General features: G+C 42.6%; 1 protein-coding gene across 1 annotated transcript in view; it reads left to right on the top strand.

The window, feature by feature from the left end:
• The window catches only part of ADAMTSL1 (ADAMTS-like 1), a 397,951-nt gene that overhangs the window by 265,230 nt on the left and 119,744 nt on the right, over positions 1 to 12,977 (top strand). The window contains exons 17-19 of the mRNA XM_014542360.1: positions 5,835 to 6,014; positions 11,260 to 11,413; positions 12,462 to 12,970. Of these exons, the coding sequence (XP_014397846.1) occupies positions 5,835 to 6,014; positions 11,260 to 11,413; positions 12,462 to 12,970 (843 nt within the window). The remainder of the gene's footprint in view (positions 1 to 5,834; positions 6,015 to 11,259; positions 11,414 to 12,461; positions 12,971 to 12,977) is intronic.

Raw genomic sequence — 12,977 nt, 5'->3', positions numbered from 1 at the left:
AGAGCTGTTTTTTATTCAACTACCTGTTTGTTTTTGGAGCATTTATTCTAATTGAGTAGAAGCCCATGTGCCTCAGAAGATATTTAGAAAAAGAAAATTTCAGCCATCAAGCACTGAAGAGAGCTGTACTCCTACAAATCTTACATCACTAGTGAAGTGTCCAAAATGTCAGTCACAGGTAACAGAAACTTCAAGAGCATGTTCCTTATGCCTAACAAACCCAATAGGACCCGTGAGGAATTTGACGATGAGTTGTAATCAGAGGATTAGAAGAAAAGTGGTTTGATGTCATTTTGAGGTTTAGGGGTTAATGATTTTATGAACCAGCCATTACTTCTCTCATAGAAAAATACACTGCATTTTCACTAGAGTGTACATATTTATGGATCATACCAAAGCATCACATACCTCCAGCATCTGTTATAAAATGTCATTCTAAGGCTTAGCTCATATCCTGACCACTTCTTTACTAGGAAACAAACAAATCATTAACTTTGAAGGAGGGAAAATGAGAAAGGATGTGGATAAAAAAAAATTGGAGATGAAGTCATCTAATCCTACGGTCTCTTAATAAAGATGTAACAATATCATGCTGGGGAAAAGTTTTGAACACTAATATTGAGCTATAAGAGACGCAAAACTGCTTCTTTTGAAGAGTTCTAGTAGATGATAATTTCTGAAAAGACTGAGAGTACTTAAAAGAGCTATTTTAAAAATAAAGTAAGCCTAGCCAGTGTGGCTCAGTCATTGAGCATCGACCTATGAACCAGGAGGTCATGGTTCTATTCTAGTCAGGGCATATGCCAAGGATTCTCTCTCCCTCTCCCTCTCCCTCTCCCTCTCCTTCTCCCTCTCCCTCTCTGAAATCAATAAACATTTTTTAAAGTAAAATAAGGTTTATAGGATAGAGACTGCTTTGGCTGCTCTAGCTTACGAGGTTAGGGATGGCCTCTCTAAGCAGGTGAGAATGGAATTGAACCTGAATGATTAGAAATTCTCAGCCACATGGAGATGCAAGAGAAGATTAGTTCAAGTAGAGAAAAAATCAAGCGTGGAGGCCCTGTGATAGAAACAAGCTTGGCATTGGAGGAGCAACAGCAAAAATCAAAACACTGTGGCTGGAACATGCAAGGAAGAAGGAGAGTTGTATGAGATGAAACTGGAGAGAGGTTATGCCGGGCTTCTTATTACCTGCTAAAACCTAGAACCAGGCTTGGTCCATCATTGGTATTTAATAACTTTGTGTGGAATGAATGAATGAAGTTGGAAGGATTTGAGTTAGACAGTCTCAAAGTTTCATCAGGGCAGGGACCAGAACATGTAGGGCTTTGCAGGGCCGGGTTAGAGGAGTTGAAATTTTATTCTAATCACCAGGGGAAGCCATTGGAGGTTTTTAGGCAGGGGAATTATGTGAGCTGATTTATGCTTTGAAAACATCATTCTTGTGGAGAATAGACTGCAGGAGAATAAAGTGAAATGCTCGATATCTTCCATTGCTCCTCTAGATCCACTCTCTACCTTCTGCACCTGTGTCCAGGAGGCTGACCTAGATAGACTCTACTCTCTGGCTTCTAGTTGTGTTCAGTCAATGGGGTTTTCAGAGACCATCAAAGAGAGAGAGGAGCTTCAATTGAGTATGCTATCTATAACCTGCTAAGAGCTAACTGAGAAAACTAGAAACTGGAAAACCAGTTAGGAAGCTTAGTAGTGGGCTAGGCAAGAGATGGTGGTATCCCAACTTATTATTTATTGTGGAGGTTAGTTTTCCTTATTTTAGAGGCAAATCTGAAAGCATTTGCTCATAGATTGGGTGTCAGGATAGAGGTGGTGAGAAAAAAGAAAAATCAAGAACTTTTTCTAAGTTGTGTCTTGGCTATGGCACCATTAAATGAGTGAAGAAGACTGAGAAGAGAGCAGATTTGGGGTGATATTGGAGAGGCAGAATCATAAGTTCCATTTTAGACATGTTTAGGTCCAGATACCTATTTGCATTTCAGCGGACATACTGAGTAAGAATAGGGGAGAGATCAGAGCTTAAGATTTAAATTTTCAACTCATCAGTATAAACTTTTTTTCAGACAATTATGACTTGAACAAAATTACATGAAGTTTATGAAAGAAATTTAATAATTCACAGAATGGAAAGCATTGTGGAGAACACAGTCCCTAAGTCTGGCAAACCCTCAGGAATCAATAAAGCACATGATTTGTTGTCTAGTCATAAAAGAGTTCTGAAGACAGCCTGAACAATGAAGGTTATAATGAATCTGATGATAGAATAACTGGTTGGTTAGAAGTGATAATTTGACAGAAATAGGAAAAGGCTGAACGTAAGAAGTCATGCAAAAGACTTTAAAACCTTAGTTATCCACGGTAACAAGAATGTTTATTCTGAATAAATGGAATTCTTAGGTGCTAATTTAAACTTCTCCCAACAAAAAAAAAAACAAATTTTCCCCCAACCAACAGCTTCCATTTTAATCCACAAATATTATTGAGAATTTATATTCACGAAAAGCACTTTGCAGTACAGTGTGGGTACAAATGCATTCAAGAAGTAAAATCCTTCAAGAGTTTATTGAATTACTACTAAACAAGAACTAAAAAGTTTGCTTCTCTGATAAATAAAAAGGCCAGAGAATCACCAAAATGAGCCAGAGAAGCCAAAGGCCTGGGCCACTCTCAGCTTGAATCATTAGCTTCAAAGCCATAGATTTTTCCTTAAGACTAAATGACATGCTAAGCAAGTCTTGGAAGAAACTGTTTAATCTGTGATGAGTAACAGTTGGCTGTAGACCACCATACGTAGCCTACCCCACCAGCCAGCCAGTGGCATAGCCTAGAAGCTATGTTCAGTGTAGCCTTTCAGCTCAGAAATCAAAGTGTCTAGACAGAAAACATTTCCAGGCCTACCATAGTGCAGATGAGCTGTTTTAGAATGTTGGTCCCCAAGCTGGATCACAGGCTGGTTCCTGCTGGTTAGGAACAGTCACAGAGTAGAGGCTGAGGATTGACTTTCAAAGCACTGCCCTTCCGGTGGGGGTGAGGGGAAGACCAGGCCCTTAGCAGGCTTGGGGTTTGCAAGGCCTGGGCCCTCAGCATGAAGCAACAATCAGAGTACCCTCTATCGCAAACAGAGAGCAGTTCCCACAACCACAAGAAAGAGAAACCAAGTGTGGGCTCATTCTTCAGTTGAGTCCACCACCCCAGCCCAGAGAACATGCTCAGCATGGGGCCTTAGTTGAGTCACTTCACCTGTTTAGCCTCAGCTTCTTCATCTGTAAAGTGGGGACAAGACTTACCTCATTGAGTGGTTTCACCTTTATCCTTAGCCTTCTTTTATTCACTAAGTAGTTGAATTCAGCCATAAGAAAGTACTTTTTTTTCCTACGGAACTCAATAGGTTTTTCTCATTTCAAAAATTTTAAATTTTTGAAATGCAAATGAAGGTTGTTCACCACTATATTAGATGCTCTGAAAGGCTCTAGGGTTAAAAGGTCTAACAAGACCTGGCCAGTGTTGCTCAGTTGGTTGAGCATAGATAGTCCCATGCACCAATAGTTTGCCAGTACAATTCCCATTCAGGGCACATGCCCAGGTTGCCAGCTCGATCCCTAGTAGGGGGTGTGCAGGAGGCAGCCAATCAGTGTTTCTCTCATGAATGTTTCTTCCTCTTTCCCTCTTCCTTCCTCTCTCTCTAAAATTAATAAAAACATATCAAAAAGAATATATGCACCCCTATGTTCATAGCAGCGCTATGTACAATAGCTAAGATTTAGAAACAGCCCAAGTGCCCATCAATAGATGAGTGGATAAAAAAGATGTGGTACATTTATACAATGGCATTCTATGCAGCTGTGAAAAAGAAAGATCTCTTATGTGTTGCTCAGTTGGTTGAGCATAGTCCCATGCACCAATAGGTTGCCGGTACGATTCCCATTCAAGGCACATGCCCAGTATTATGCTGAGAAAAATAAGCCAGTCAGAGAAAGACAAGTATCACATGATCTCACTTACATGTGGAATCTAATGAACAAAATAAACTGATGAACAAAATAGATCCAGAGACATGGAAGCATGGAAAACACTGATAAATCTCAGAGGGAGGGGGGCAAGGAGATCAACCAAAGAATTTATATGCATATATGCATAACCCATGTTCACAGACAATAGTACTGTGAAGGTGCTGGGTGATGGAGGGGCAGGAATAGAATAGAAGGACTCAATGGAGGAGAAAAAGGGGGCATATATAATACTTTCAACAATAGAGATAAATTTAAAAATAAAGAAAATAAAATTGAAAAATAAAGAAACACAGCAAAAAATATAATAAAAACTTTTTTTAATAAAAACCTAACAAGACTAAGTTCATAGTTTTTCTAACTTCATTATTCAGTAGCTCTGTGACCTCAAGCCATTCACAACTACCAACAAAGGGCACTTCTGCTCCAGTGTGATCCAAACAACCACTGGTTCTAACCGAGGCCTCTCTGGGTCCCCTGATGTCCTCTCTATGTTTACCTTATTCCCATTAGAAATGGCAGAGGGGCATTCTTCGAGAGATGATTCTCAGCCCTGGTTGCAGAATTACCAGGGAGAATTATTTTTTTGTTTGATTTAAAAAACTGATATCTGGGACCCATCTCCCAGAGTTTCTGCTTTAATGATTAAGGTTCTGATTAAATGTAAGGCCTCAGTACTTTATAAAAAACAAACAAACAAAAAACCCAGGCAATTTTAAAAAGCATCTAAGGTTGTGACCATTGAGCCTGCTAATTATACTCAAGAACATGTCTCACCACACACCCTACCTTCATCTGGGGACACAAATGTCCCTTGCAGTTCTGAATTCAATGCACTGAGCACAGACCCCAAGTTCTAAGTGGCCACTGCCAGAGCAGGGGCAGCACCTACCTCGTCACATGACCATTTCTACCTTCAGGGGAGGTGGCCACATCTATTCTGTAGGCTGAAAAGTCATGTGTCCAGCTACAAATTGGGGGCCCCTTTGCTATTGCAAGGGAAGGCAAATACTTGCAATAACAGCCAACACTATGCCGCTGGGGTCCTCTCTCCCTCCTCATGCAAGTGGATTATAACTATGAAGTTACATGTAGACAGTGTGTTTGGGATCCTGCTGAAAACCACTGAAATAAGGCTGTTTTTCTTGTATCCCAAATATCAGTGGCTCTTGCTCCCACTGCCCTAAGAAATCACAACTCCAACAAGAAAAGTGTTCCTGGGGAGTTCAGCAAACCAGGCCTCGTGTTTAACGCCCCTCCGATGCGGTAGCGTGGGTGCGCACACTCAGAAAGGGCTGCCTTCTCTGCAGATTAGTTCCTCCAGATTTACACCGATGGCAGGCGGAGCTCTTATTCTTTCAGGAAGCAGCACAGATTATTTTCACTGGATCGTAAATATGCTTAACACTCCATTATACTAACCTTTTAAACCAGTTGTCTTGGGTGGCTGCAAATCATCCTTTAAATGCAACTTTCTAAGATTTAAATGCTCTTCAAATTCCTTGGCGCTCTAGTTAAATACTTGAGATTAAGAGTGGAGGGTGTAGCTCTTGCTCCAAAATGTATTTCACGAAGAGGAAGCGAAATCCTTTGGGCTGGTTTCTGGTTTTTCTTCTTTTTCTGTTTTTTCTTTTTTCGCTCTTTACCCGGCCAAGGCCAAGGCCAAACTGGGCACTTGGGCTGGTTTCTGGTTTTTCTTCTTTTTCTGTTTTTTTTTCTTTTTTCGCTCTTTACTCGGCCAAGGCCAAGGCCAAACTGGGCACACAAACACGCCACTTCCTTATGTTGGGTTGACTTTCCTTCCCTGCCCAGTGCTCCAGGACCTGCGGAGGGGGCGTCCAGAGGCGTGAGGTGCTTTGCAAGCAGCGCATGGCCGATGGCAGCTTCCTGGAGCTTCCTGAGACCTTCTGTTCAGCCTCAAAACTGGCCTCCCAGCAAGCCTGCAAGAAAGAGGACTGTCCCAGCGAGTGGCTCCTCTCTGACTGGTCAGAGGTACGTGTGGTAGAAGGAGATGATGAAAGAGGCATAAATAAGGAGGAAAAGAAGGCACCCCAAGTAGATACATATAGAAGGCGAGAACAGAGCAAAATAATCCTCCTAACATTATGGAGCCGTATTATTGTAACCACTTACACCATCCTGTGTGACTAACTTTTAACTAGTCTACAGGGATGTGAGTTAAGCAGCCAGCCCTTATTCAGCAATGTGAAGCATGCAATTATAAACAAGTTCCTCATGGAACAAAACCAGGCCTCACTCAAGCTATTCGGGCCCAGGATTCTTCTCAGAACATAGGCTGCTTCTCCCTCTATCTCCAAACGTGTCTTCCTGACCTCCCTGCACCTCCTACTCCAGGATGTTTTTAGTCTCTACTTAGGAAGGGCAAAGCCTCTCAAGTTCTTCTCTTCCACGTTACTAGACAATCAGGAACATGACTTAGTAGGAAAAGAAGGCCAAGGAAATCTTGCCTCTTTCCTGTCAGTTTCCTGGCTCCAAAACTTCAACAACTTCCCAGCAAGATAACTTGATTTCCCCTCTTGCTTTTAGGGAGATGATTGCAACAGCCTTCACCATTCCTGACTTGCCTCAAAAGTTAGGGATATGTCCCCAACTAATCTATTTGTCTAAATAATTCCTATTCTAACACTAGCATCAATTCATTCATTTAAACCCAGCTTCAACTGATTGTTATCAGCCCCCACATCTTTCTCAATTGCCTACGACAGGCCTGTGTGTCTTCCATAGAGAAGCCCCTTTTCCCCCAAATTGTTGCCCCTCAAGCAAATTTAGCCAAGAACAGAATCACTAGGCCTGAAGTGAAGTGTCAAAACCAGATTCAAGGCCCTCTCCACTTTTTTTTTTTTTTTTTTGCATAGGGCAGCATTTGAATTGGCTTTGCTGACTCCTTTGTCTTCTTTGCTTGATATACACGTCACAGGGTGGAGCTGCTGCTGGCTGAAATACATCACAGGGCACTTGCCTCCACCGCGGGGGAAGCTGCCTCTGAAAATTAAGATGCCAGCTCTATCAACATAGGTTCTTAGAATTCTCATCCCACATTTTATCAACCCATATAGCAGCGGTTCTCAACCTGTGGGTCGCGACCCCTTTGGCGGTCAAACGACCCTTTCACAGGGGTCGCCTAAGACCATCCTGCATATCAGATATTTACATTACGATTCATAACAGTAGCAACATTACAGTTATGAAGTAGCAATGAAAATAATTTTATGGTTGGGTCACAACATGAGGAACTGTATTTAAAGGGCCAGAAGGTTGAGAACCACTGCCATATAGAGTTCCATCACGTGAGGCCTGCTAAGGACACTGATAATGAGAGTTAGCCTACATTATCATAGGTTTTATAATTTAGCAGTAAAATTGCCTTCTGGTGGTTTCTTACCCCAAATGTCTTAGAACAATAAAATTTCATGTTTTAGAAACAGGATAAAGGAAAAAAGTGTGTAGAATGAGAATGTGTGTATTCGTGTGTGTGTGTACATGAATATGGTAGTGAAAATTTTCCCATGGAACGATGATTTGGGGTATGGTATTATATATGAAAAAAGTCATAATAAATATAGCAGGGCAGGAAAGAGCCCTGATGCATTTGCCAAGTACGTGGCTGCAGATGAAGACCTCCTCTCAGGGTGTACTGCAAAAGGTATTGCTCTCCTACCTCCATGGATGGAATGCTGACTGTGTGATTATAATTGTTCTCCCGTGTTCCTGGACTTTGTAGTCCCTGAGCATATGGGACACAGAATTCAGAACATGTCCTTTTTGGCCTGCAGATTTGAAGGAGGAACCCTTGTGATCAGGCGCTCAGAAAAGAAGACTGCTGAATTGAGGTCCCATGGGAACCACTAAGTAGAGCAGACCTTTACAACAGTGTCATGTGTGGTGAAGAGTTGAGGCAAACTTAGGTTCTAATGCTGCCCCTACTACATACTGGCTGTATTTTACATTCCCACCAGCAATGTATGAAGGCTCTAATATCCTTGGGCTACTTAACCGTTCTTGGCCTTAGTTCACTTATCTAAATATTGAAGATAATCATAGTGTCCACTTTTGTGATTATCAGGAGGCTTAAACTAAATGATGCATATAAAGTGTTTTGTGCCTAGTAAAAGTTAACCATAGTTATTGCTATGATTCTCTCCCATCCCTGCCCATTGTCAGGAAGAGAGGTAATAAAAGAAAGGACTCACCTTGACTGGCTAGAACAGGGGTCATGGCATAGACCTCCCCAGCCCTTGTCAGTCTTCCTAGGAGGAGGAAGTTGCATTGTGGGAACTAGAAATCATTTGTGATTATCGAAGGGATGTTATTAGATTCTGAGTTATCTGGGTTGGTGAATCGAAATTCCAAACATTGGGGAGGGGCTGAGAATGGTGGGAAGTGATCACCGACTCAAGGAGATGAAACTCACACTGGTGCCATACAAAAGTGCCCCTGGAGGTGTTCACAGAGGCTCCAGTTGGCCCTGTCATCCCAACAGCCCTTCTCTGGGCCCCATGGCTGAGATGAGACCTGCATTCTACACATACACCCCACAGGCCCCTTGGAGAAAGGAAGACCTGGATGATCTATGAGTGTCTTTATCCTCCACTATCTGCCTCACTCTCCTGGTTACTTCACAGAATCCCTCAGAGACAGAATTAAGCCAAATGTTTAGACACCTTAAATAAAATTACTCTCAGATTCTTCTCTGAGAATAAGACCCTCAAAAGGCCTTACCTCTTTTGTGTAAAAGAAACTCTTCCATCTCCTGAAAGAGTTAGCTAGCAAATATTTTTAAATCATATTTTTAGGGAAGTTGTCCCCCCCCCTCAAAAAAATATAAAAGAAATTAAAGTCAGAGTAGTATATTTTGAAGCTAGAGGGAACTTAGAAGAACCTATAGCCTAGTTGTTCTTTTAAAAATTAAAATCACAGCACTCTTTTTAAATTGAAATGTTACTATGAAGCCAAAAATCTAAAACAGATCAAGTCAGAGCTATTTTGGTTGAAGTGTGGGTAGTGGTCCCAGATTTCCAATGGTTGGGTCTCCAGTTCATATGAGAAGCCCCTAAATCACTTACTTAACATAGTTATAGAACACAGTTTGAAACTCCCTGCTCTAGCTTAGTTTCCGTATTTTAGCAATGTGGAAATTGAGCCTAGAGAAAGAATTAGACTTGACCAATATCATAAATTAATCGTCTGACGTGCAGTCTATTTTTCTACTAAGCAGCACTAAAATGACCATGCTTTCAAATTTTCCAGGCTCCTTACCTCTATTCTACCTGATCCCTGGATTTGGTGCTGTCATTTACAATAAAATAAGGGATGAGTGGAATCTGGAATCTATAATCATCGGGGAACAAAATCAATAGGTTTGACTCTCATCCCCATTTTTTGCATCTTAAATGTCTCTCAGAGTAGTGTAGATCATAGAACTTTGCATGGAATAGTTTATTTCAATGGGCTAGCATATAATACTTGAAAAGATAATATATTTTGGCTTTTACTGTCATTTTTTAAGTTACCATGGCACACTGCCATGACCCTAGTTCAGGCCTTTATCATCTCAAGCCTGGACTACTGTGGCAGCCTCCTTAACTGATAGCCCTACCTGCCATCCATCTCCTACTCCCATCCCTCCCGGACACTGTTGCCAGATTAACCTTCTCAAAACACCTCTTTCATCATTTCACTCCTCCCTTCAATGGCTCCTCTTTGCTTTATGGACCAATTCCAAACCTCCTGTCTGAAAAATTAAAAGTCTCCAACGTCTGGCCTCTTGAACTCCTGACGCTCTCGATAGGATCCTTCTGCTCAAAAGAGGTTGAGTTCTGCCCCCAAACCTGCCTTGGACTTCTGCACTGAACGGTTCTACCTTTGATCTGGTTATTTCCCTGTCTCCCATGCTTATCCCTGGTTCTCTACACCTGTCCAGATCCACCCATGTTCAAGACCTAGGTCAGGAAATCCCCAGTGTACCATAAGCATTCAACAATTGTTAGAATTAATTTTATAATACTTCATTTGTCTTTTAGTTTTGTATTTTTACTAAAATTTGTATTACTATTTGACTCTTTAAACAGCTTAACTGAAGTATAATTTGAATACTATAAATTTTAATTTAGCATGTTTTCAAGGTTTATTCATGTTGTAGCACATAGAACTAAATTCCTGTTTATGATAGCATAATATTCCATTTTATAGATATACCACATTTTGTTTATCCATTTCCCAATTAATGGACATTTGAGTTCCCCTTGTTGTCTGTTATGAATATGTTGTTATGAATATTAACATACAAGTCTTTGTATGGATGTATGTTTTCATTTCTCTTAGGTAGATACCTAAGAGTAAAATTTCTGGGTTTCATGGTAAATTTATATTTAACTTTTTAAGAAACTATTTAAAATTTTTTTAAAAGAAAACTATTACACTGTTTTCCAAGAGGGCTATGCTATTTTATGTTCCTACTAGCAATCTATGAAGGCTCTAATTTTTCCACATCCTCACCAATACTTATTATTACCTGTCCTTTTTATGATGGCCATTCTAATGAATATGAAGTGGTATCTCAATGTGCTTTTGATTTCTTTCCCTAAAGTATTATTTCATTTTATTAATGTATTTGTGTTTTTTCCTTCATTTGATGACAGCCCCTTGACATTAGGAACTATCTTGCACAACTTTTTTCTATAGTATCTAGCACCTTACCTCAAATGATGTAGATATATAACAATTATCTGATGCTTGACATTAAAATATTTTAACTTATTTGTGAAGAAGGAGAAAGGAATTAGCATTGAATGCCAGTTCTGTGTATGACATTTGAAATATATTACCTCATTTAATGCCCAACCTTGCAAAATAAGCACAAGAAGTGGCAATAGCCTCAGACAGTTTAAGTCACTTGCCAAGTAGTGAAAAACTAAGATGGATTTGAACAGTGGACTCTAACTCTGTAACTCTAAAGCCCAGGCCACATACCAAAACAGGTGAAATGTCTACAGGAAACCTTACAGTAGAAAATGTTATGTGGCTGCAATATGGACATGTCTTCACACGTTGTCGAGTAATATCCTCTCTCTCTCTCTCTCTCGCTCTCTCTCTCTCTCGACTATTGCAGATTTCAAATAACTTTTCTCATGTGTTGGTGAGTTTGAGAACTCATACAAAAGCCCATTTGCCTATCGTTCCCTACATTTACACGCATTTGGCCTTTCTCTCCCATCAGTGTTCCACGAGCTGCGGCGAGGGCACCCAGACGCGGAGTGCCATTTGCAGGAAGGTGCTGAAAACCGGGGTCTCGGCTATTGTCAATTCCTCCCTGTGCCCTCCCCTGCCGTTCTCTTCCTCAATCAGGCCCTGTATGCTGGCAATCTGTGCAAGTGAGTACCTCAGAGCTCTGGGGATGGGGAGATGAAACCCACGTGGAAGCACACAGTAACCTTCCCTAAGCCCATTGTTGGGCCCTGGAAGGCAGCAGGCTGGGGAGCTCAGCTGGAGATGGAAAAGGTATTTTAATTACTGGTGACCAGGTGAGATTCTCTTCTCTCCTGGAAAAACAGTTTGCAAGAGGGAGAGCAAAGTTCACTCGCGGACAGAAGGCAATCTGGAAGCTGGAGGCAGCCTACTACTAATGAAGGCTCATGTTATCCTCTCTGGGGTTTTAAACTACTCGGAACAGATTTGTTCTCTTTAATATTAATCCCTAGAGTTGGAACACTTCTGAGCTCTCCTCCCCCCGGGGCCGCAAGGGTTCTGGTGCTCTGCGGGGTGCAAAGGATAAACTTGGGAAGGGGACATTCCCCTTCCCTTTGTCCTCTGCCTCTTTTTAATGATGCTCATTTCTAAGTCCTTTTAATGAGAGGAACTGCTTCCCCCTGGAACCCCCTGCATCTAGAACCCTGCATCCCAGCCTCTAGGGCAGTGGTTCTCAACCTTGGCTGCACATTAGAATCACCTGGGAATCTTTTTAAAATCCTGATTTCTGGGCCTTATTCTCCGGAAATTGTTTCTTTGTTATGGGGTGGGGCCACAACATTAGTAACAAAGAAACAGAATTTCCGGAGGATGAGGCCCAGAAATCAGGATTTTAAAAAGATTCCCAGGTGATTCTAATGTGCAGCCAAGGTTGAGAACCACTGCTCTAGGGACAGAAAGACCCAGCGGGGCGAGAGCCCCACTGCAGCTCATTTCTTCTCGGGTTTTTATTGTGGCGGCAGCTTGATGATGCACAGCTGGTAGCCAGTTCCTCCAGTTAAACATAAGGCAACTCTGAAGCACTTTCTTCACCACCCCTTCTCTCTTTTGTCCCTTCCTTTCTTTTTCTCTTCCCTTCCCACTCTCTTTTTTCCCTTCTGGCTTGTCCCCGCATCTCACTCTCGTGTCTCTCTGCTCTCCATTTTTCTGTCTGTCTGTTCCCTTTCCTTCCAGGGCCCGGGAGGCCATCTACAAAGCACAGCCCGCACATTGAGGCGGCCAGGAAGGTATACATCCAGACCCGCAGGCAGAGGAAGCTGCACTTCGTGGTGGGCGGGTTCGCGTACCTGCTCCCCAAGACCACCGTGGTGCTGCGGTGCCCCACGAGGCGCTTCCGCAAGCCGCTCATCACCTGGGAGAAGGACGGCCAGCACCTCATCAGCTCCGCCCACGTCACCGTGGCCCCTTTCGGCTACTTAAAGATCCACCGCCTCAAGCCCGCCGATGCCGGCATCTACACTTGCTCCGCCGGCCCGGCCCGGGAGCAGTTCGGGATTAAGCTCATCGGAGGCAACCAGAAGCTCGTGGCCCGGCCCGGGGGCCCGAGGAGCGAGGAAGAGGCCCCCCGGGTGAGGAAGGCCCACCCCAAGGAGGCCCTGCAGACCCACAAGCACCAGAACGGGATCTTCTCCAATGGCAGCAAGGCCGAGAAGCGGGGCCTGGCCGCGGCGGACGCGGGCGCCGCTACGA

The sequence above is a fragment of the Myotis brandtii genome, unplaced genomic scaffold (assembly GCF_000412655.1).
Source record: "Myotis brandtii unplaced genomic scaffold, ASM41265v1 scaffold30, whole genome shotgun sequence".
NCBI lineage: Eukaryota > Metazoa > Chordata > Mammalia > Chiroptera > Vespertilionidae > Myotis > Myotis brandtii.
The sequence above is the reverse complement of the archived record's forward strand: the minus strand, read 5'-3'. Positions and strand labels throughout refer to the sequence as shown.